General features: G+C 44.9%; 2 protein-coding genes across 7 annotated transcripts in view; one reads left to right on the top strand and one right to left on the bottom strand.

Moving 5' to 3' along the window:
• Positions 1–743: 743 nt before the first annotated feature.
• LOC149301812 (uncharacterized) overlaps positions 744–23,706 on the bottom strand; it is a 59,478-nt gene continuing 36,515 nt past the window's right edge. Inside the window, exons 5-10 of one of the 6 annotated variants that reach the window (XR_016272146.1) lie at positions 18,628–18,791; positions 7,574–7,939; positions 4,060–4,136; positions 2,890–2,982; positions 2,500–2,571; positions 744–1,379 (exon numbers count right to left, since the gene is read on the bottom strand). The gene's annotated coding sequence lies outside the window, so the exon portion shown is untranslated. Of the gene's footprint in view, positions 1,380–2,499; positions 2,983–4,059; positions 4,137–7,573; positions 7,940–18,627; positions 18,792–23,706 lie in introns of all 6 variants that reach the window. The other 5 variants (XR_016272149.1, XR_016272144.1, XR_016272147.1 and 2 more) reach the window with 5 other exon arrangements.
• Positions 2,778–18,138, top strand: SELENBP1 (selenium binding protein 1). The gene is made up of 12 exons (XM_089483370.1): positions 2,778–2,873; positions 6,602–6,655; positions 7,014–7,126; positions 8,828–9,013; positions 9,136–9,256; positions 9,981–10,163; positions 10,570–10,748; positions 15,145–15,223; positions 15,364–15,485; positions 15,990–16,082; positions 16,572–16,690; positions 16,903–18,138. Exons 1-12 carry the CDS (start codon positions 2,870–2,872, stop codon positions 17,063–17,065), a joined length of 1,416 nt encoding a protein of 471 aa, XP_089339496.1. The 5' UTR covers positions 2,778–2,869; the 3' UTR covers positions 17,066–18,138.

Here is a 23,706-nt window from a genome sequence, read left to right as displayed (position 1 = left end):
TGGGACAGTGTTGTGGTTGTTGTATACGCTGAGACAACAACGCCCAGAGGCCGCATCCTAATTCAGCAAGAATTTTAACACCTTCAGGCTTTTTAAACGAACAGTTAATTAGAACCGGAGACTGGTAGCGAACTACTTAGATCATTACGTCTTCCTTGGAACAACTTAATGATGCCTAGCGCATGTTTAGAGCCTTGTGGCCAGAACAAATCCTACTCTTGTTAGGAAGCTGGGAGCAGGAACCTACTATTATCCTTCCAGATAAAACCGGTGCTTATGTTTTTGAAGTCAAAGGCTTTCATAGGTCTACGTTTGCATCTGCGCTGCAGGAATAATGCTGTGTTGACACCGCTTAAACTGCCACGGCTCAACGCTGTGGACTTTGGGGATGTGCGGTTCGCCGTGGCGCCAGAGCTCTCCGACGGAGAAGGCCAACCGTTTCACAAAACAACAAACCCTGCCATCCCAAAGCATGGAGCTGCGCTGGTTAGACTGGTGTCAAACTGGATTGTTTCTGCCGTCTCTAACATCCCTTCACTGTTTATTATCACATCGCCGTAAACGCTTTGGGGGTTGGCTTTTATAACATAGGGGGGGAAATGCTTTATATTGTGTTTTAAGTGATTTGTACGCTGCCCCGAAATCCCATAATACAGGGCCTGGTGCAAAAATGTCAACAAATATATACTGTACATAGTCGTGTATAGAAATGTTAGTCAAAAAACTGACCCCAGAAACCTGTGTCGACTTATCCTCAGGTCAATATAAGTAAGTATACTTTAATACTTATGGAAAAAAGGAACCATACTCTGACAAAAGCCTTTAGTATAAGCGCAAAAAGTTCATGTCTGTTGGGATTTTGTATGTTCTTTGGCATTGCTTTCCTTTGCATCATCCTTTGCATCCTTTGTTACGTGGCCCTAAATTTGACCCTCGGACTTAGCCATGGGTCGCATCAAAATCCCCAATTCTGGTTCCAAAATCTGCCCTCGACTTGAACATGAGGTTGAATTATAGTTGAGTATATACTTCCCTTTAAAGTCCTTGGCATATTCTGTCCTTTCAGAATTAGCGACAGTGAAGAAGCAGCCCAAGGAGCGAAGCAACGTTCACAGAATAAACAACACGAAATAGAAGTAAACGCTCATTCTTTGTTAAGTATGATTCACGAAGGGAATCTGTAAAGTTGTGCCCAGCAGAGGGGGTCAATGCGCACAAAATTGTCCATGTCCGCAATGGTGTTGGCCTCCTTCCATGGTCAAGGAGATCTTCCAGATGTCCCATGCAAAACACTGCTTACCGTAAACCGCGCAATTCCTCTTCCAGTTTATCCATGTCCCTTTCCTGTGTCTGCTAGCTTTTCATTTGGCTGGAACAACCTATTTAGTTTAAATTAACAAGGGGAACAATAAAACCAGGGTCAGTCAAGATCTAGAAACAAACCCCGCAGCTCGTTTCTCTATGGGAACAAACACAACACAGTCAGTCCTCCACATTGACTTTTGCAAATTTGATGGTTCACGGATTTGATTCCTATGTTCTCTCTAGGAATCTCTAGGGTCTCCAGCGCAACTCTGTGCTCAATATCTGCCAGAGGTCTCACTGGAGGACCTAGAGATTCCTAGAGAGAACACTTCTCTATCCATTTGTAGGTCCTCCAGTGCAATTCAGTGGTCAGCATTGGGCAGATGTTGACCACAGACTTGCTCTGGAGGACCTGTTCAGGTCTTGCAAACTCAAGGCAGTCATGGCTTCCTTGATGGAGTCTCTCCAACTGGGATGTAGTCTTCTGCTTTTAGTACTGCCTTCCACTTTACCAAGCATTATTACCTTATCTAGAGAGTCATGATGCACAATATTGCATAATATAACTCCACATTTCTATGGTTCCACCAGTTCCAGTGAATAAATATATGGGCCTTAGCCACTGACTGATGCTGGGGATACATCAGTGTTGAAGAGAAATCAGAAATGAAGGTGCAACTTGGAGTTTGACACCACTTTGACAGTCACATAGAGTCATAGAAGCATAAGGCTGAAGCTCCTAATGGTCATCCAGTCCAACCCCCTTCTGGCATGCAGAAACTCTCAATCAAAGCATCCCCGACAGATGACCATCCAGCCTCTGTTTAAAAGCCTCCAAAGGAGACTCTGCCACTCTCTGAGGGAACCATACTATGGAATCCTGGGATTTGTCGTTCTCTGTGGCTCTCTGACAGAGAAGACTAAATATCTCACTGCACTACAAATGTAAGAATCCCATAGCATGGAGCCATGGCATTAAAGCAGTGTCAATCTGCATGGGAGACGCAGCCTGGATGATGTGAGGAATCTGTGTAGGTGCAGAAACATAACTTTTCTAAGTGTTTTGGTCGCTGCTTTTGTGAGGAAAGCCAACCCTGAACTGCCTATCATTTCCAAAGCTGGGCTCAGATAAGACATGCTTAGGCTGGGCTGTTCCGAAGCTCTGAAAAAGGGTTTCATATATTGAAGTTGCACCTTTTCACCTTTGCTCACAGAATATTTCCCTTCCGGTCGAAGCTGAAGTGGATGCATGCTTATCCATAGGGTCTGTAAAGAAAGGATCCAAGTTAGAAGACGGGGAAAGGAGGAAAGAATAATAATATTATTTCAAGAAGGAGAAAACCAATCGCCTTTTGTCCTGGGATCCCTCCCTCTGCAGCTGCTGCGTGTGGCACAGTTTCCGAGAGCTTCCTCCATGCAACACGCCTTCTCTCCACCCCTTCAGCTGTGGCATATATGACCCTTGCTTCACAGCGGTGCTCCAAAGCTGTGTGGTCTCCTTTTGTTTGGCAAGAGAAAAGTCTTCCCAACCCGCCGAGGGAACAAGACATAACTTGGATCCGGCATGGGTAAGAGAAACCTTACTCAGCTTGCAAAGTAGCATTGCTGGACAGTGTGCAACCCGTGGGACACCGAAGGGTTCCACTTCGGAAAAGGGATCGTTTCATTCTTTGGATCCTGTGGACGGTGGAGGAATGAGAGGTGATAGGTTAGCCCTGGTTAAATATTGAAAGGGGTGTCATATTGAGGAGGGAGCAAGCTTGTTTTCTGCTGCTCCAGAGAACAAGACCTGGAGCAATGGATTCAAATGAGAGGAAAAGGGATTCCACCAAAATGGTGAAGGGTCCGGAAACCATGAAGCCCAGTGAGTAGAGACTTAGTATGTTCAGCCAGGAGAAGAGACGGTTAAGAGGTGATACGATGGCCCTGATTAAGCATTTGGAGGGATGTCATATTGAGGAGGGAGCAAGCTTGTTTTCTGCTGCTCCAGAGAATAGGACCCAGAGCAATGAATGCAAGCTACAGGAAAAGAGACTCCACCTAACTTCTTGATAGTAAGAGCTGTCTGACATTGGGATACATTCCCTCAGAAGGTGATGGAGTCTCCTTCCTTGGAGGTCTTTAAACAGAGGCTGGATGGCCATCTGTCAATGGGGATGCTTTGACGGAGAGTTCCTGCATGGCAGAATGGGGTTGGACTGGATGGCCCTTGGGGTCTCCTCCAACTCTGTGATTCTAGATGTGGTATCTATAGTGAAATCTTTCGGTTCTGTCTCTGCCATGGGTGGCAACACTATGTGTACGTTCCCACCGAACTCTCTTTTGCATCTGTCAGGTCCTTTAGCCCTATTGGAAAGACTAACACAGAAAGTATAAGATGAGCAAAAGAACAGGAAGATAAGAATACCTTTGAGCTAACACGGTTCCCATTTATTTCCTATGTAAATCAAACGAATGAAGGAAGAACTTACATTCGATCGACCGATGGTTCCGTTGGAAAGGAGGGTGCAAATGGCACTAGGTGACACTTTCTGGGTTTGGCGGATCTGCTGGATGGATAGAAAAGTGAGTCGCCTCCCTTTCCGTCTCAGCCAGCAGCTCCACCAGACCCAGAAAAGTCTGTTGAAAAGAGGTGAAGGGGTATTAAAAATGTGTGTCAAACATACTAGGTATAGCACTGTCACAGTGTAAGCCTAGGTGTGTTTCTTCAAAGGTAAGTCTCACTGTTTTCAGTAAGTCCCACCAACTACATACCCTCCAACTATCCTGATTTGAAAGGGAGCGTCTCGGTTATTCCTCTGTCATTTCTCTCTCTCCGCAGGGTGACATGGCTGCAAAAAGAGAAAGGGAAAATGTGGTTTTCAACATGCATCATTTGCAATTGATGTTCGGTGGCAGCTCCGCTTTATGGTGCTTTGGGCAGCCCTTATCTGAAGCACCTGTTTCCTTTTATGTTGCCAGGCCTTTGGAAAGCTCCGGTCCTAAAAGGGAGTTCCTAACTGAGCCATAACTGAGCTATATCCCTTCAGCTTATTGCCGCTATAAAGCCATTTCCCCCCACTCTTCTCCACTTTTTGTTTAATGTGTTACTTATTAAACAGGCCGTGGTGCGGAGTCAGGAAAACCAAATCCCAATTATGTTTGCATCCGCACTGCAGAAATAATCTGGTTTGACGCCACTTTAACTGCCATGGCTCAGTGCTATGTAGCTTGCTGTGGCACCAGAGATAGTCCACACACACAAAAAACAGAGACTCAGGGATATCTGACAACCCTAATTGTAATGTTTTGATCCTATTTTAAACTGCAATAGCTCTGTCCTATAGAGCCTTGGGATCTGTAGTCTGGAGAGAGACACACACAATTCTCTATTGCACTCTTTTGAACCGTTTGGTGAAAGCTCTCTAGCAAAGAATTGTAAGGACCTCACCAAACTGCAAATGCAGTTAAAGCAGTTTGTGTTATGAAACTAACGCAATTGTGTAATGTGGATACACCCTCAAAAAACAATCCCAAAAGTCACAAGTTCTCTGTTTGGTTTTTGCAACTGACAAGCAATGAAAACCATCTTCTTGCCTCACAGCGATAAACCAGCCGCGTGACACGACAGCATGATGCGGCGTTTCAAGGGATCGCAAAAACATGGGGATAAAATATGAGCTTTTAAAGCCAGGGACAGCTGTTTTGCAGAAAGGATAGTTCGTCCATCGCAGACCCAGCCAGACCTTGCCTTGAATTTCCTGGGTTTTGGGTTCCTACCCTGCAACGTGCCAGGGATGCAAACCGGACACGTTTGGCCACGCAACATCCAAGGGTGGTCAAGGTGGCAAAAGTTATTTGCGAGGAAGAACACACAATTTCGGAGAGTTGTGCAGCAGTTTCCTTTGGCCTGGGCCTACTGGGAAGGTCAAGGCGTCATCAACTCCTGTCCTCAATGGTCCAAAACACACTGCAGAAATAATCTAGTTTGAGAGCTCCTGCTGCCAATTTCTTTCTTTCTGTTACTCTCAAAGGTGCTGCCGCATCTCTCTACACATTAAAATCTGGATTAAAATCTAGAATGGGGTCACCACCCCAATGATGTCAAAGCTAGCAGCCACCAGTGGCTTTTCCCTAGTTGTTTCGGTGCGTAATATTATTGTAGAGGTTGCGTTTCCAAAAGTAGGATCTGCCAACATTTACACTTTGGATCAAGATCTGAAGCAGGTTGACGCCAGTTTCTGTAAAGGAAGCTTCTCTCTATTTACATGGAAGAGATTTGAGGGTACTTTCCAGGATTCGGCACAGTAAAGCCCAGCTGGCGCTCCTCCTGAATAGAGGATGTGCCACTTGGCAGCATGTTGCAGAGCGCATTGCAAAGCACTGAAGGTTCCTGGAGGATCTGGGTGTCCTCTGCAAAGGCCTTTTGCAACCCATGACCCAGAACATCTTATGAAGCCCTTAGACTTCCTTTGGATCCCTTGCGTGACAGAGACAGCAGCTGTCTCAGTAGCCTTTACAGCGCCATAAACATAAAACTTAGGAGAGGGAAGGTTCAGCCTGAATTACTGGTCTATAAAACTGAAAAATGTCTGGTCCTGAAACTCCATCTTGAGGCCAAAGGAGCTCCTAAAAGCCAAGTATGACCGTTCCAAAACATCATCTTAAAAACATTCACTCACATCCGCTGGATCTTGTCTGTGGATGTGTGGCTATGTGCGTATGTTCAAGTTGCCTGTGCATTTATGGTGACCCCATGGATTTCAAAGGGTTTTCTTAAGCAAAAGAAATCCTCAACGGCGTTTTTGCAAGTTTCTTCCTCTGAAATATATCCTGCAGCACTTGGTATCCGTTGTCGGTTTCCCATCCAAATACTAACCCTATAAGTCTCTCAGAACAGACAGGATCTGGTGCTTTTAAGGATGCTTTGCTGAATCTCAAATGGTCTTAAATATGGGAGGGTAGTGGATCTGGCAGTCCCTGGCTCAATCTGTGTGTGTGTGTGTGTGTGTGTGTGTGTATATATATATATATGTAGCACCTTGCATTTCTTTATGGCTCATTGCAGATGACAGACTCCCACCACCTTCTTTGGCTGCTTCCCAGAGCTCAGCAAAGTTCCTTATTGGTGTGGACTAGATCTCCCAGACTCCCAACATAGCCACCGAAACCGCAAAACAAAAGCAATTCCCCCAAGATTTTGTATGCTCTCTGGACAACTGACCAAAGCTGAGATCTCTCTAAACTTTCTGGGTTTCATTTTGGGATTTGAGACCATGTTTTATCAAGCCTAAAAATGTCCTATTTCTGTTTGTAGCAAAATGCGGAGCATGCGGACCTGGTTACAAAAGTCCCTTGGATGCCATGAAAGGTAAGCCCGGCCTTCTTTGACCTAAACGGGAGCAATGTTTTTATTGCCTCTCTATCTGAAGGCACCAGGATGCTAAGCAGGGTCAGCTCTGGTCAATACTTGGTTGGGAGACTGCCAAGGAATACCAGGCGCTATAGGCTATAGAAGAACTAGCAAAACCATCCCTGAGGATCCTTCGCCTAAGAAAACCCCATGAAATTCATGGGGTCGCCATAAGCGAACAAAAGACTTGAAGGCGCATATGCACACACTCCCTGAAGTAATGCACAAGGGTGGGATGGTCAAGAACAAAATGTGTCTTTAAGAGCATGTTTCTGTGCTTGAATATACTACAGATGTTTCTTTTCTTTCCTGAAAGGTCCCCGGGAGGAGATTGTCTACCTGCCCTGTATCTACAGGAATACTGGGAAACAGAAGCCGGATTATTTGGCGACCGTTGATGTGGATCCCAAATCCTCAACCTATTGCCAAGTACGTTTCGTTCAGACTTTTCCTTCTGGTCAGAATCACCTCTTCCTCGTTCCTAAATGGACTTTGGCAATGGCAGTTTGGCTAGAAGCAAGCTGTTTTCTCAAAAAGAAGAGGGAAATAACCTTTGTCGTGAAATAAGAAAGAGTGTAATAGTGTAATAGTTTTAGTGTTGGACTGCAACTCTGGAGGTAGGATTCGATTCCCGGCTCGACTATGACAACTGGTGACCCTGGGCAAGTCACACTGTCTCAGCCTCAGGGGAAGGCAATGGCAAACCTCCTCTGAACAAACCTTGCCAAGAAAACCACAGGATAGGTTTGCCTTAAGGTTGCCATAAGTCAGAAATGACTCGAGAAGGCACACAACAACAACGTGCGACGAGACATTTGGGTTATCCTTGCAGCCAAATGAAGTGGTAGGACTCTGAATGGGGACAGCCTTACTTACCCGATCTCAGGGCCTGGGTTGTTTTTCTCTGGTCCTCCGAGGGAAGAGGAGGAATCCCAGGGCAAGATCTGCCTTTAAAAGTGTACATGCATGTGTGTGCGCATTGTGTGTCTCCTAAGTCCAGCCTCTTCCAACTATTGCTTCTGGTCTTTCTCCATATATGTGATTTTTCTGGTGATCACACCAGATTAAGGAAATCTTAAGGATCAGAGGACAGGCTTCCAAACGGTGCATTCGATCGACTCAAGCAAAGGAGGCCATGGCCCTGAGTTTGCAAGACCTGAGCTGGGCTGGGGATGACTTGGAGGTCTGATCCATGTTGTTTTTTAACATTCGAATGAGAAGGATAATTCTACATGGCAGACTCTGTTAAAAAAAACAAAACCAAACACATTACTATTGTGATTCACATATTTTTTTAAAGATTAAGACATCACAAACCAGCTCTTGCAAGCTGTTAGTTATGTTGTGTGACTGCATGCTTTCCATTCAAAAACAAAAAGGTGAACAGTACAAATGTGGGCAAGGCCCATTCCCACTCCCAACAAGTCTCTTTTCATATCTGAGTGGTTCAAGTTGCTCAATTGTTTGCTTTTAAGCTTTAGGGGAAGCATCAGTCCAGTTCGACCAGATACCTTGTCCAAACTTATCTAAAGGGATTTGAATGGCCTCGGTTGGCAAAAATAAATGCCACAAATATTAGTCCGACACAGAAAAGTACGTGCCTCTCCATCCCTCCTTTACCATCCTCCCAATGCTGATTCTGCTAAGAAACTCCTAGCTAGGCAGAGAAACAAGGAGGGAAAATGGGGGGCCCGGTGTGCTTTATACAAAGAGGATTCACAAGGCCTGGTCCTATGAATTCGAATCAGAGGCTTTGTTAACCGAGAGAGATCTTGCACCACCTTTGAGACTAAGTGAAAGAAAGGAGTTGGCAAACATGAGCTTTTGTAGACCCAAGTCTGCTTCTTTAGATGCATTTCCAAATGATGCATTTCCAATGCATCTGAGGAAGTAAACTTAGGTCTACGAACTCTCCCGCTGCCAACTTCTTTCTTTCAGTTAGTCTCAAAGGTGCTACAAGATCTCTGGACATACTGATTCTACAGACTTCCATGGCTACATCTTTTACCATTTTGTTAACTGCATTGTGCCTGTGCTTGGGATTCTCCCTCTTGCCATTTGTGGAAGGTGGTTCTCCAGCTCATAGGACTGAGCCTTGTATCTTCATCTTTGTTCTTTGCCATTTCCTAGGTTATCCATCGCCTGCCCATGCCCAATGTCAATGATGAGTTGCACCACACCGGGTGGAACGCCTGCAGCAGTTGCTTTGGAGATACAACCAAGAAGCGGAACAGGCTGATCCTTCCTAGTTTGATCTCCTCCCGGATTTACGTGGTTGATACGGGCACAGACCAGCGGGCTCCCAGGCTCCATAAGGTACGGACTCCCCCAATTCTAGCCCCTTTCCAGATACCGCAGGGTGCATCTACGTTGTAGAAATACAGCATGGCGGTTTCATCTGAGAGCCTCACTTTCTCTGTGCAAACATTTCTGCGTAGGTTGTCGAGCCCATCGACATATACTGGAAGTGCAACTTGGCCAATCCTCACACCAGCCATTGCCTGGGGAGCGGGGAAATCATGATCAGCACCATAGGAGACCCTTCCGGCAACGGCAAAGGTATGAATTGTGGGATTCAGCATCTGCTTTGCAAAATTTCTGAAGAAACTTGCCAAGGAAACCCCAATGAGGTTTGCCTTAGAGGTCGGAAATGACTCAAAGACACACCACAACAACAAAGTACAGACATACTTTAGTCCACAAAGTAGATGTTTTCCTGGGCATTACCTCCTGAAATTTTGGTCCCAGAGGCAGGAATAACAGGGAACCAATGCATCACCAAAAAGAAAGGCAGTTCAAAATGCTTTCGCAAACTTCATATCCGAAACTATCAATATGTACAGAAAACATGTCCAGAAACAGCTGTGCTGACCTTACAGCAAAGTACAGAAACATCCAAAACACAGGCCAATGCAAAGCCACAAAATACATGTTGCAAGCTTTCTTCGTCAGACGAAGGTGTTAAAAATCAAACTGTAGAAAGAAAAATATGAAGACAGTAGAGTCGCAGGCCTCCGTTTTGTCAAGATGTTGTTGCTGTTCCCGGATAAAATGGTATGGAGGGATATTCATGTAGGCAGGCAGAGGCAACTTGGATCTCAAAAGAAGTATCTTTCTGTGTTGCTAATGCAGCTTAAATTTTGTTTCCTGGACTTTATATGTCTCTTTCTCCCAAAGGCCCGAAGGAGGAGTGGGCAGGAGTGCTGGGCAGTATCAAAAGATATTTGGGGATTTGCCAAAAAATGAATCTTATCAACAACAGCCTTTTCTCTCCCACTCTCAGGCGGTTTTGTCCTGCTGGATGGAGAGAGCTTTGAAGTGAAGGGGAACTGGGAAAAGGGATCCAAGACGCCTCTGTTTGGCTACGATTTCTGGTACCAGCCGAGACACAACGTCTTGATGAGCACAGAATGGGGAGTGCCAAAATGCCTTGCCAATGGGTTTAATCCGGCCGACTTGGAAAAAGGTGAGAGAAGGTCCTCCTCGGTGGTGGCCCCATCCGGCTGGGGTTTAGGGGCCAACATCCAGGGCTCCATCCAACAGAAGGAGAAGTTGGAGAGAACTAGGTTGGTCCATCTCTGATCTCGTCCCATTGACAAGCAGAGGCCTTTCTATCCATGAAAAGGGTGGCTTCAGAAGGGTCTTCTCATGCAAGGAAGAAGGAGATGTGGCTGCTGGGGAGCAAAGTGGGAGCCCCCCAAAATAAGTGTTTCTGACTCTCCCATTAAATTTTCCTTCAGTCCCCACATATCTAGCCTTGCAAAAGCTTAAAACCTCAGGCCAACAATGAATAAATGAATAAGGAGAGGGAGAAAGAGGGGGAGAGACTACTTTCCTGTTCTTTATTCATAATTATTTTTGCATCATTGAAGGCTGCTATGGCGGAAGCATCAACGTCTGGGACTGGACCACGCATGAGCTCATCCAGACAATTGACGTGGGCAAAAACTCCATCCCTTTGGAAATCCGGTTCCTTCACAACCCCGATGCCACAGAGGGGTTTGTCGGCTGTGCCCTCAGCAGCGCAGTCCACCGATTCTACAAGACCGAGGTAACGGCAGGAGTTTTAGCAACAAGGTGACAAATATTTGGAGAGAAAGACCCCTAGAAGAATCATAGAATCATAGAATCGTAGAGTTGGAAGAGACCACTAGGGCCATCCAGTCCAACCCCCTGCCATGCAGGAAATCCAAATCAAAGCATCCCTGACAGATGGCCATCCAGCCTCTGTTTAAAGACCTCCAAGGAAGGAGACTCTATCACCTGCCAAACAGCCCTTACTGTCAGGAAGTTCCTCCTAATGTTCAGGTGGAATCTCTTTTCCTGTAGCTTGCATCCATTGTTCCGGGTCCTGTTCTCTGGAGCAGCAGAAAACAAGCTTGCTCCCTCCTCAATATGACATCCTTTCAAATATTTAAACAGGGTTATCATATCACCCCTTAACCTTCTCTTCTCCAGGCTAAACATACCCAGCTCCCTAAGTCGTTCCTCATAGGGCATGGTCTCCAGACCCTTCACCATTTTTGTCGCCCTCCTTTGGACACGCTCCAGTTTCTCAATGTCCTTTTTGAATTGTGGCGCCCAGAACTGGACACAATATTCTAGGTGGGGCCTGACCAAAGCTGAATACAGTGGCACTATTACTTCTCTTGATCTAGACACTATACTTCTATTGATGCAGCCTAAAATAGCATTGGCCTTTTTAGCTGCCGCATCACACTGTTCACTCATGTTCAACTTGTGGTCTACTTGGACTCCTAGATCCCTTTCACACGTAGTTTCATTCAGCCAGGTGTCCCCCATCCTATATCTGTGCATTTTATTTTTCCGCCCTAAGTGCAATACCTTACATTTCTCTGTGTTGAATTTCATTTTGTTAGCTTTGGCCCAGCTTTCTAGTCTATTCAGGTCATTTTGAATCTTGATCCTGTCCTCTGGGGTATTAGCTATTCCCCCTAATTTGGTGTCATCTGCAAATTTGATAAGTATGCTCCCAATTCTGTCATCCAGGTCATTGATAAAGATGTTGAATAGCACTGGGCCCAGGACAGAGCCCTGTGGGACCCCACTGGTCACTTCTCTCCAGGATGAAAAGGAGCCATTGTTGAGCACCCTTTGGGTTCGGCCGGTCAACCAATTACAGATCCATTTAACAGTTCCTTTGTCTAGCCCACATTTTACAAGCTTGTTTGCAAGAATGTCATGGGAAACCTTGTCAAAGGCCTTACTGAAATCAAGATATACTATATCCCCAGCATTCCCTTCATCTACCAAGCTGGTAATTTTATCAAAGAAAGAGATTAGATTTGTCTGGCATGACTTGTTTCTCTGAAACCCATGTTGACTTTTTGTGATTATGGCATTGCCTTCTAGATGTTCACAGACTCTCTGTTTAATGATCTGCTCCAGAATCTTTCCTAGAACTGATGTCAGACTAACTGGACGATAATTGTTGGGATCCTCTTTTTTCCCCTTTTTGAAGATGGGGACGTTTGCCCTTCGCCAGTCTGCTGGGACTTCTCCTGTTCTCCAGGAGTTTTCAAATATGATTGCCAATGGCTCCGATATTACTTTTGCCAGTTCTTTTAATACCCTTGGATGGAGTTCATCTGGTCCCGGAGACTTAAATTCATTTAGATTAACAAGGTGTTCCTCTACTATCTCTTTACTTATTCTGTGCTGAAATTCCCCTATTCTGTCCTCTGCTCCATTATCCTCAGGTTGAGCACCCTTTGCCTTTTCTGAGAAGACTGAGGCAAAGAAGGTGTTGAGTAATTCTGCCTTTTCTCTGTCTTCTGTTAGCATTTTGCCATCTTCTCCACGCAGTGGCCCTACCATTTCCTTCTTCTTCCTTTTGCTGCGGACATATCCAAAAAAGCCCTTTTTATTGTTCTTAACCTCTCTAGCAAGCCTGAGTTCATTCTGCACTTTAGCTTTTCTGACTTTACCCCTACACATGCCTGCTATTTCTTTGAATTCCTTTTTCGTGATTTCCCCCTTTTTCCATTTCTTATACATGTTCCGTTTCAAACTTAGCTCCGTTGAAAGTTCCTTAGTCATCCATCCTGGTTTCTTGAGACACCTCCCGTTTTTCTTTCTCACTGGAACTGTTTGAAATTGTGCCTTCAGTATCTCCCTTTTGAGAAAGTCCCATCCGTCCTGAACTCCTTTATCTTGTAGTATTTCTGACCATGGAATTGCCCTCAATACTTCTCTAAGTTTACTGAAATCCGCTCTCCTAAAGTCTAGGATGCGTGTCTGACTCTGCCTGGCTTCTCCTCTCCATTGTATAACAAACTCCAGGAGAACATGGTCACTTCCACCTAATGATCCCACCACTTGCACCTCATTAACCAAGTCATCCTTGTTGGTTAGGATCAGATCTAAAATAGCTGACCCCCTTGTTGCCTCTTCCACCTTTTGGACCATGAAATTGTCTTCCAGGCAAGTGAGGAATTTGCTAGGCCTTGAGGATTTTGCTGAGTTTGACTTCCAGCAAATATCAGGATAGTTGAAGTCGCCCATCACTACTACATCTCTCTTTTCTGACTGTGTGGTCATCTGTTCTAGAAAGATATCATCCAATTCCTCAGTCTGACTTGGGGGTCTGTAGTAGACTCCCACCGTAACACCCTTGTTGTTTCCGTCCCCTTTGATTCTTATCCAGATGCTCTCCACCTGGCTTCCATGATTGATGTCCAGGATCTCTTCACTGGTGTAAATATCTCTGACATATAGTGCTATTCCTCCTCCTTTCCTGTTTGGCCTATTTCTCTTAATAAGGTTATACCCCTCTATTTCCACATTCCAATCATGAGACTCATCCCACCAGGTTTCAGTGATGCCTATTATGTCATATTTGCTTTGTTGTACTAGGAGTTCGAGTTCATCTTGCTTATTTCCCATGCTCTGTGCATTAGTGTAGAGACATCGCAGACCATGGTTCCCTTTTACTTGCTGCCTGTGCAAGTTTTTTTGCCTCCCACTGCTGGGTCCTTGCACTGTTTGCCTTGTTTCCTCTATGTCAGTTTGACTATTTTCGCCATCCCTTTCACCTTCCTTAATATTGAGCCGAGCGCCAAGTAGCCTAAATCCATGTTTGTCCAGACTGGATTTTTTTCAGATTGGCCAATAGTTATGGTGAATGTTGGGTGAGTGTTGGGTCGCTCGGTTCTGGATTTCACACCTTGGACGGCCTCGTAATGGGTGTTCCCACTCTTGCATTCGGTCGTGCACTCAATATATTGGCTCAACTGAATCTTTATCTTGCCTTGCTTGAAGTATGCCTAACCGTGGCATGTGCCCATGGGATCCGTAGAGCTCTCCTCCAGCGCCACATTTCATATGTGTTGGGCCATGACTTACCCTCTGGAGTCCAACAATTCCAGCTTTCTTCATGGCCCAACTTTCACTCCCGTATGTAGAAAGGCATACTCCCAGCAAAGTCGCACAATTGTGCTTAAGATTTTCAGACACATCGCGCTTATCCAAGACGTAACCCATGAAGATCCAGGAATGCTCCAGCAACAAACCATTCACAGGGAAGTCCATCCGAAAGACTCTGCTGGGAGTATGCCTTTGTCTTCCCCGATTTCCTGCATCTGATAATCTTTTCTGTGCGTATTCATATACTTTGCAGGCTATGGCTGGTGCTGTGTGCCAAAGATCTCAGGTTGCTCCAGAGCATGCTGGGACAATGAGCCAATGGCACCAGATTCCCCTTTGAAAATATATCCTAAAACCTCAGCAGTGCTTCAGCTCTTACTCCACAGGAATTATATGTAAATAGAGCTGGAGAGGTAGGTGAACGGTCATCAGGCCAAGGAGAAGGGCTCCATGATCTCTACAGCCATCTGGACCCAGGGCCAAACCCGCCAGCCACTCCTTGTTGCATTATTAGCACTCTATGGAGTTGCATAAGTGAACGGCTAACCCTTTCATTTTATGGGGCGGCACAGCGACAAAATGGCTTGCTTGCCACCTGTGGCTTGTTTCTCTCTTGTTGCAAGTGTTGTTTGCTCAGCTCTTGGGTCACCTTTGCATCTGCTGAGCACTATAATCCTACCAATAAGATTCCTATTGTCCACGCTTAATGGACACGTTGTATCTTGTTTGCAGAACTCTTATACGGTGGAATATGGCCAAGAGGTGATTCAAAATGAGGAAGTCTGGGGTTGAAAAATCTCACTTCCACCATCATCTCTTGCAAGGACTTCTACTAATCCCATGGCACCACCTGTGCAGATCCCGACTTGCCCCACTGATGCCAACTTGTAGTTTCCTCCATCTTTACTAACGTACTAACCGGACCTTCTGTACTAACCACCACTTGTAGTTTCCACCTTCTGTAGCAATCATTTTGGCATCTGGACTCGCTTTCTGCTCTGCTTTGCATCCACTTTCTGGACATAAGTAACCGTTTCCTTTATGGATCCTTCTCTTTGCAGAATGGAACCTGGGCGGCCGAGAAAGTGATCCAGGTCCCTAGTAAGAAGGTGAAGGGATGGACTCTCCCAGACATGCCAGGTTAGTCTCAAAGGGCTATTTTCAAGCCGTATCTGTCACCTTCTGGCATCACCTATTCCATTGCTGGAATAGCTCTTCCTAAAGTTTAGCCAAAATCTTCTTTCCTGCAATGGTTTTTATTCCCTCATCTTTCCCTTCAGGTCTCATCACGGATATCCTGCTCTCCCTGGATGATCGGTTCCTGTATTTTAGTAACTGGCTCCATGGGGACATCCGCCAATATGACATTACGAACACTCAGAAGCCCAAACTGGTGGGACAGGTAAAAACAACACACTTGGGCTGAGTTACCAAAGTCAGATTGGTTTTTAAAGGGAATGTTGGGTTGTCCTTTAGAACAGGATCTTAAAGGTGGATATCAACCCATCGCATGAAAATACGGAGAAAGAAGCATTCCAAGAGTGCAAAGAACGGTGACTCCACTTGGTTGCTTCAGTTGTCACTGGCGAGAGTGGATCTGCTCTGCATTATAATCTGAATTTTAGTGGTGCTCTCCATGGTGCAGAACCTATTTTGGAGTTAATATCCTTTAAACTTTTAAAGAAATCAACCATGATATTGAAATACTCTTTAGCCCTGAAATAGGTTCAACAACCAGGATAGTATCCTTGAGGCTCCCACTAAACGCCAGATGGATTCATTGCCCCATTGACAACCACAGCCACCAGCTTTCATTGAGCCAAAGATGAATAAATCTGAGGTTTAGCTTTCCATGGCTTTGTCCTGAAGTCAATGACATCCTAACTTTGGTTCTGTTTCCTTGAAGGTGTTTCTCGGTGGCAGCATTGTCAAGGGTGGGCCTGTCACTGTGATCGAAGACCAAGAAATGAACCACCAGCCAGATCCATTTGTCATCAAGGTAAACCATGGCAGCCACTTTCTTCCTTATTTATTGTTGTATTACATTGGCGTCATTCCTCCTCTTCCCACCCACTGGCTGAAATCCCGTCGCTTACTACAGTTAGCCCTCCACATTTGCAGGTTTGACTTTGGACTCTCTAGGTCTTCCAGCGCAGCTCTGCTAGAAATTGACCATAGAGTTGTGCTAGAGGACTTAAGAGATTACTAAGTGATGCCCAGGTTTCAGCAGTGGCTAGGAGTTCATTTGCACATTTAAAACTACTATGCCAGCTGCATCCATTCCTTGAGACGTCAGATCTGGCTATGGTATGCATGCTTTACTTACATCCTATTTGGACTACTACACACTCTACATGGGGCTGCCTTTGGAAACTGTTGGGTTACATACAACTCCCTTGTTGGAACAGCTTCACTAGCTACCGGATCCGTCCCTTTGCTTTTGAAGATGTTTACGGTTTACTCACCTCTGGTTTCTCTTATTCTTCAGGGGAAGAGGGTTCAAGGATCTCCCCAAATGATCCAGCTGAGCTTGGATGGCAAGAGGCTGTATGTTACAACCTCCCTCTACAGTGGCTGGGATAAGCAGTTCTACCCAGACATGGTCAAGTACGACAACTTCTTTATCTTCTAGTTTTAACTGACATACTTATGTATATACATACAGTCTGCCCGCAGAAAGAAAAAGGGGCTCAGCAAAAGGGCCACCATTTTCCCATCATTGATTTGAGGGTCTGACTTTCTCTTTCCTGCCAATGGCGCACAGCTTTCCCGCACCGACCACATTTTCTGATTCCTTTTTTTCCCCCTTCTTCATTCAGGGAAGGCTCTGTCATGCTACAGATCGATGTGGATACCAACAAAGGGGGCTTGAAGGTGAACGAAAAGTTCCTCGTGGACTTCGGGAAGGAGCCGGAGGGTCCCTCCCTCGCCCACGAAATCCGCTACCCGGGTGGAGACTGCACCTCCGACATTTGGGTCTAAGCAAAGGCCACTGTGGCAGAGCACCATGGACCAGGGCACAAAAAATAGGGTCTTTTTCTCCTTTTCTAAATCCAGGCGTGAAAAATTGATGTGGGACTCTCGTTGAATCAGTTTAGAAGATTCCCGTGGCTTTGCATGTGGTTTCACGCTCCCCATGGTGATCAAAGACCAATTTATGTAGCGATACAGTCTACCCCAGAATATATTCCTTCAGGTTGCAAGAAGGGAAAGTTGTGCTATCTTAAGATAAAATCACAGATTCCCCCCAAATTTTCCCCTCTTTAGAAAGAAACCTAGCATGGTCAGCAAGAACTATTAGCTTTCTGCTTGAGATGCTATATAGATACAGGGAATTTGAGGGTCATTTTGGAAGAGCGGAGATTATTTCAACATGCATATCCCCCAAACTGGATGCTACAAGTAGCGCAGCCTAAGAAAAGCTATATCACTCAATTTGCTTTGAATATAGCAAATTGGTCTGTGTTGCACAGTATAATCTTGCTTGGATGTTTTCGTCTCCACCAGAAATATATGTACTAGAAAGCTAGACGCTTGAATTTCATTGAATCCATGGTTCCCAAGCTTTTGGGGGGGGTTCAATGAACCCCTGTGACAACTTGATGTAAGCTCCATCAAAACGCACTGCCATAAAAATGCACTTAAGCACCATTGTCAAAGTAGCAGGAAGCAAAGCAAAGCAATATATCTTATATACAGTACACAACGCACATATAACATTTCCTTATTTGTTCTTTATGTGGCAATGACAACATTGTGGCACAAGAGGTCGCACTCAGATTTTGCATGTGGAACAAAAAACCCAACCTGTGGCTGCACATAAGCCTGACCGGCAACTCCGGTGACATTTCCACTTGCAGGACTTTCAAGCCATTTTTTGACACTGGTTTAACTAGGGGCTTAGAAGCTCAGCATGGCTGAATACAGACTTGATCATCATCTGGAAATCAATAACCCTTCTTGGGATCTAGCGCGCTTTGTGCCACTTGATTCAGAAAAAATCACTTAAACAATAGTAACCATAATAAAGGTAATCTTTGCTGTCGCTTCTACAAGCCTGCTTGCTTTTTTGGGGTCGCCAAGTTCCACCCGACCATTATCATTATTATTATTAACCTTTATTTATGAAGCGCTGTAAATTTACACAGCGCTGTACATGCAATCTTTTTAGTTAGACGGTTCCCTGCCCTCGGGCTTACAATCTAAAAAGACATGACACAGAAGGAGAAGGGAGTGGTGGAGGGAAAGGGTAAGAGGTCCAGCAGTTCCTCTCTACCTCCAAGGCCTGGACCAAGGCAGATGGACTGGAGGGAGGGCTTGGCTTCATAATGGATGGTTAATCTTCCAGGGAAAATACATACTCTCAAGTAGGATAATGCATATACAGTACATAGCAATTCAGGAAATGGTTCGATAAACAGTCACCAAAAGAACATCAAATAGTAAGCGACAATTATGCAAATGGCATGTGTGTCGCAGAACTTTGAATTCGCAAGCTACAAACAATGTTAGTTGTTCATTGTATACGTTATACATAACATTACCTTCAGGCGATGTGCGTATGTAACATAAACGAATTTCGGGTTGAAACTTGGGTCCCATCTCCAAGATATCTCATGATGTAGATGCAAACCTTCCAAAATTCAAAAAGCTCTGACATCCAAAACATTTCTGGTTCCATTTTGGATAAGGGAGAGCCAAGCTGTACCTGTATGGCAGAAATTAAGATCGTGGTTATCCAGACTGGCCGAAAACCCTGGTATTATTATTATTATTATTATTATTATTATTATTATTATTATTATTATTATTTACATGCTGTACATAGTAATCAATTAATCAAATACTGAAAACAAGAATAAAGACCCGCCAGAGGGCATACATTCTAAGGGCAAACCATTACAAGGAAATATATATATATACTGTATGTACGTGTATGTAGTATGTATGTATGTATATGTGTGTGTGTGTGTGTGTGTGTGTGTGTGTATTAAAATCTAAAGAGTAGAATATATAACACCAAGCAGAATTGGTTTGTTGTTGGTGCCACGACAATTCCCAGAACCAGAATTGCATACCATTGAGCCATGGCAGTTAAAGTGGTGTCAAACCAGGATCATTTCTGCAGTGCGGATACAGCCTAGGAATCATTAGCCCTCTCTTTCGCAACGTCAAGAGTTTAAAAGCCATCTGGGAACGCTAATTGGAGGCAAGTTTCCGGTAAAGCGGCAGGAAACATTTCGGATGCATCGTTCATCGATGAATCGTGTTGGCACAGGATGTTGTGTGAGCCGGCACGGCTTTTAAAAAGGGATTAGGAGCACCCACACACAGCTCTTGGCTATCGTAACTCGAAATCAAAATGCTTGTTTTACGGGGATTTGGAAAAGGAAGAGGAGACAAGTGGCTCCGCTGCAGACTCCTGCGCAAACGCAAGGCAGACATTTGATCTGAGTGTCCGGTTGACTTGAGATGCTGCGTCTCTAGATTGCATCTACAGCAATTTCCTTCGGCTGCTTTGTCGGTCCGTTTGGCATTGCTTCCAGGCACAACAGGCTGGGAACAACCACCGCTTTCTTTTCAGAAAGGTCCCAAATCCCTCTTATTAGGTCTCAATATTTCATAGGAGTTTATCATACTGGGGTTGACTTCGGCATTAAAGAGAGATTAAAGCGCATTTAAAGCATCCCGCGAATGAAGCGGAAATGGTAACTGCGCAAATGATTATCACAAGCAATTATGCAAATAAAGTGATATCAGAAATGCGTTGTGGCTCAAATCCCGGAAGTAAAAAGATGTGCGTTAATGCTTCTTTGTGACCACTTTAATGGCGGGTTTTGTGCGACGCCGTGTGAAATCCTTTCGCGTAATTGCGCGATCCTTCCGGGATATTCACGGGATAAACTCCCGATCGCCTTCGCATGATAAATTCCTGTGACTCCACATTGAAAACACACACACAATTCCCATCTCCAGGTTCATGTAAGATACTTTCGTCGCCCGCTCCCAGTCTTTTCCAAAAACTGCCCAAGCAACCTGATCAGCAGCGACGATTTAATGAGCTTTTGCAAGTATTTTAATTCTGGAGGAAGCTTTGATGAGGTTCTTTCTCATTTTAAAAAGAAGAGGAAGATAAATACATACACATAGGATCAGTTAGTTGTCACTTTGAGAAATCTTCTCTATCTTCTCCTCAGCATAAGCCACAAAGCCCTTGGGGTCTAGACGGGCTAATTTTCAGACTTGAAAGCTCTTTGGTGCTGGGATTTAATTTTTATCTCGCCCTTCATCCAAATTCTTGAAGGCAGGGTGGCCACAAGCAAAAAGGAGAAAGGACTGGGCTCCTGTGCATTTAATTGTTATGCAAAAGAAGCAATTTTAGCTTGCATAAAAGTTTTCCTAACAAGCTGCACTTGCTGAAATTCTCACTTCCATAAAAGCAGTCCTTGGTATCCTCCGGGGTTTTGTTCCAGGATGCTTAAGTCCCATTAAATACAGCGGCATAGTAAAATGGTATGTAGAGAGATCTTGTAGCACATTTGAGACTCACTGAAAGAAAGAAGTTGGCAGCATGAGCTTTCCTACGCCGAAATCTACTTCCTCAGATGCATTTAATGGAGTGGAAACCAAAGCAATATATGTCATTGGTGTGTGCGGATATCAATTCAAATTCAAAATCCTTTGTGTACTTGTATGGACTGGACTTGCTTCGTCATGGAACTGGACTTGCTTCTTCATTTCCATATGCAAAGAATTTGTAATTTGAATTGACATTCTCACATACCAATGGCATATATATCTCCGTCCCTGGTTTACACTCCACTAAATGCATGAGGAAGTAGATTTAGGTCTATGAAAGCACATGCTGCCAATTTCTTTCTTCCAGTGAGTCCCAATGGTGCTACAAGATCTCTCTACAGACTGATTCTACAGACTAAAATGGCAATATCTAAACATACTACCATATTACAGTATACTAAATATTATCTGAGGAAGTAAGATTTAGGTCTACAAAAGCCCATGCTGCCAACTTCTTTCTTTCAGTTAGTCTCAAAGGTGCTACAAGGTCTCTCTACATATTGATTCTACAGACGAACACAGCTATATCTTTAAATAGTGAAATGTTGTCTCTTATCTAAAATGGCAACATCAAGGTTGGCTTTTTGGAAGTTACAAATATTCAACCTATGGATGGTTGAATCTGTGAATGCAGAATCGGTGGATATGGAGGGCCAAGTGTACAGCTCTTAAAGCAGGGATGCGTCAAGCGTACGATGCACGTCGGACACCCCTGTCATGCTCCAGTGGTCCTTACCTGGCGTCCGGACATGCATTGAGAGGTGGAACAATTGCGCATGCCGCCCATTGTACATCGGGCTTTTGTTCATGAGTCGCTCCACTGGCTACCATTGTACAACAGACGTACATGTGTTGCAATATCATGGCAGACCCTTGGGGAATGGAGACACGGTGAAAGAATCAATTTTGTGACACATGTAAGGCCATTTACAAGTGCGTGAACCAACGTGGCATAGTGGTTTGAGCGCTGGACCAGGGTTTGACTCGGAAAACTCAGGATGTGGGACATTCCTCAATAGAGCTGGAAGAGACCTCAAGGGCCATCCAATCCAACCTCATTCTGCCACGCAGGAAGACATAAGTGACAAATGGCCATCCAAGCTCTGTTTAAAAACCTCCAAAGAAAGGGATCCAACCACTCCCTGAGGCAGCGTCTTCTACTGTTGAACAACTCTTACCGTCGGGAAGTTCTTCCTAATGTTTAGGCGGAATCTCTTTTCGTTTGCATCCCTTGCTCCATGTCTTAGTGTCCAGAGCAGCAGGAAACAAGCATTGCTCCATCTTCAGTATGACAGACCTTCAAATATTGAAATACGGCCACCATCGTGTCACCCCTTAACCTTCTCTTCCCCAAGCTTAGGTCTTGGTGGTCTCCAGACCTTTGGCTCCTTGGGGTCTCTTCCAACTCTTGAAGCCGAGATTCGGTGCTCTGTTAGCATGGAAGCTGTCGGCTCTCCGGAAATGCTGAGCTCATGTCAGCCAGCTGAGGCCTTGGTGCAGATTTTGAAGATGTTCATCATCTCTGAGTTGGGGCCATCAGACTTGAGTTTCCTGAAAAGCAGCCCCTCTGCGCACTGCAACATGTCAACTCCTGCTTGCAAACCGAGGCGATTCTCAAAAGCGCTGATGCAGCTCTGGGTGTTTTGCTGTTGAAAGTGAATCCATCTGATACATCTCCCTTGAGGCAGGTTCCTTTGCTCTCGGAACCACAGGTATGGTTTCTGAAGGAGTCAGATGGAGAAAGGTGGGAAACCTCTGCCGAGTTACGCTCATTAACCGTTTTGCGGAGGGCTTATGGTTCCCATCGGCTGGCTCCTGGCTGCAACAGATGGGGAGTGGCCGTGTAACTCCATTGTAAGGCTGGTTTACCTTTATTGTTTTAATTTGTAAGCTGGCTGGCATCCTGGTTTCTGGAAAAAACGTGAGGTGTGGGGCATGGATAAAGTTAAGGAGGGAGAAAGAAGAGGAGGAGAGGGAAAGAAGAAAAGAAGAAAAGGAGGAAGATGAAGAGGAGGAGGAGGAGGAAGAGGAAGAATCTTGTGAGCCACCTTGGGTCCCTTTTTGGGAGGAAGGTGGCATAGAAATTAAATTGAATGAATGAATGGAAGGAAAAGCAGAAGAAGAAGTTGAGGCAGAGAAGGAGGAGGAAAAGTTAGAAGACGAGGAAGAAGAAGAAGAGGAGGGGAGGAAGGAAGAAGAGGAGGACAAGGAAGAGGTGTAAGATGAGGAGAAGGAAGAAGGAGAGGAGGAGGAGGAAAAGAAAGAAGAGGAGGAGAAAGAGGAAGCCAATGCTATGGAATCCAGCGATTTGTAGTTTCTTGTAGCACCAGAGCTCTCTGACAGAGAAGGCTAAATAGCGCACAAAACTACAGATCCTAGAAATCCATCGCACGGAGCCATGACAATTAAAATGGTATCAAACCACATTATTTCTGCAGTGTAGGTTAGATCCTGGCCTGGGAAAAAGTAGCGCATATATGAATACCCTACTTCTTCTCCTCCTCTTCCCAAAAGCTCCTCAAAGGTTACAGAAGTAGGGCAGCCAAGACTGACCAGGGACAGAAAACAGATGGACCCAGGCCAAGACGGAGGTTATGCAAACCAAGGATATGTTCGTTGCAATTAGAAGAACTAGACGGACTGGATTTTGAAATCTTCCTCAACACTTCTCCCAAGTCCGATCTCCTTGGTAAGAGATGGTTTTCCAATAGCAGCCGGCGGCTTGCAGGTCATCTCAACCACGGACCTGTTCCCAGTTTTAGTTGGATTTTTAAAGGCGAGTTCGACGGTGTTAGACTTTAACCCATTCCTTAGATACGTTCAGGACTATGGGTCGCTGGTTTAAAGTTCATACTACATCCCGAAACAGATTCACCGTCCCAGGGACATGGCAGCTCCATAGCCAAGCCCCATAGTCATTTACTCTTCATGGCACCGGGAAGACACAAGTTAGGTTTTTCATTATGGTTTGGAGCCATTTTGAAACCTCATTCATTTATATCATGCCTCTTGCAGCCAGGCTTCCATGCAACCCACAAAATTAA

This window comes from Sceloporus occidentalis, unplaced genomic scaffold (genome assembly GCF_023333645.1).
Source record: "Sceloporus occidentalis isolate IW3139 unplaced genomic scaffold, rSceOcc1.0.p SCAF_20, whole genome shotgun sequence".
In the NCBI taxonomy this organism is placed as follows: Eukaryota; Metazoa; Chordata; class Lepidosauria; order Squamata; family Phrynosomatidae; genus Sceloporus; species Sceloporus occidentalis.
The sequence above is the reverse complement of the archived record's forward strand: the minus strand, read 5'-3'. Positions and strand labels throughout refer to the sequence as shown.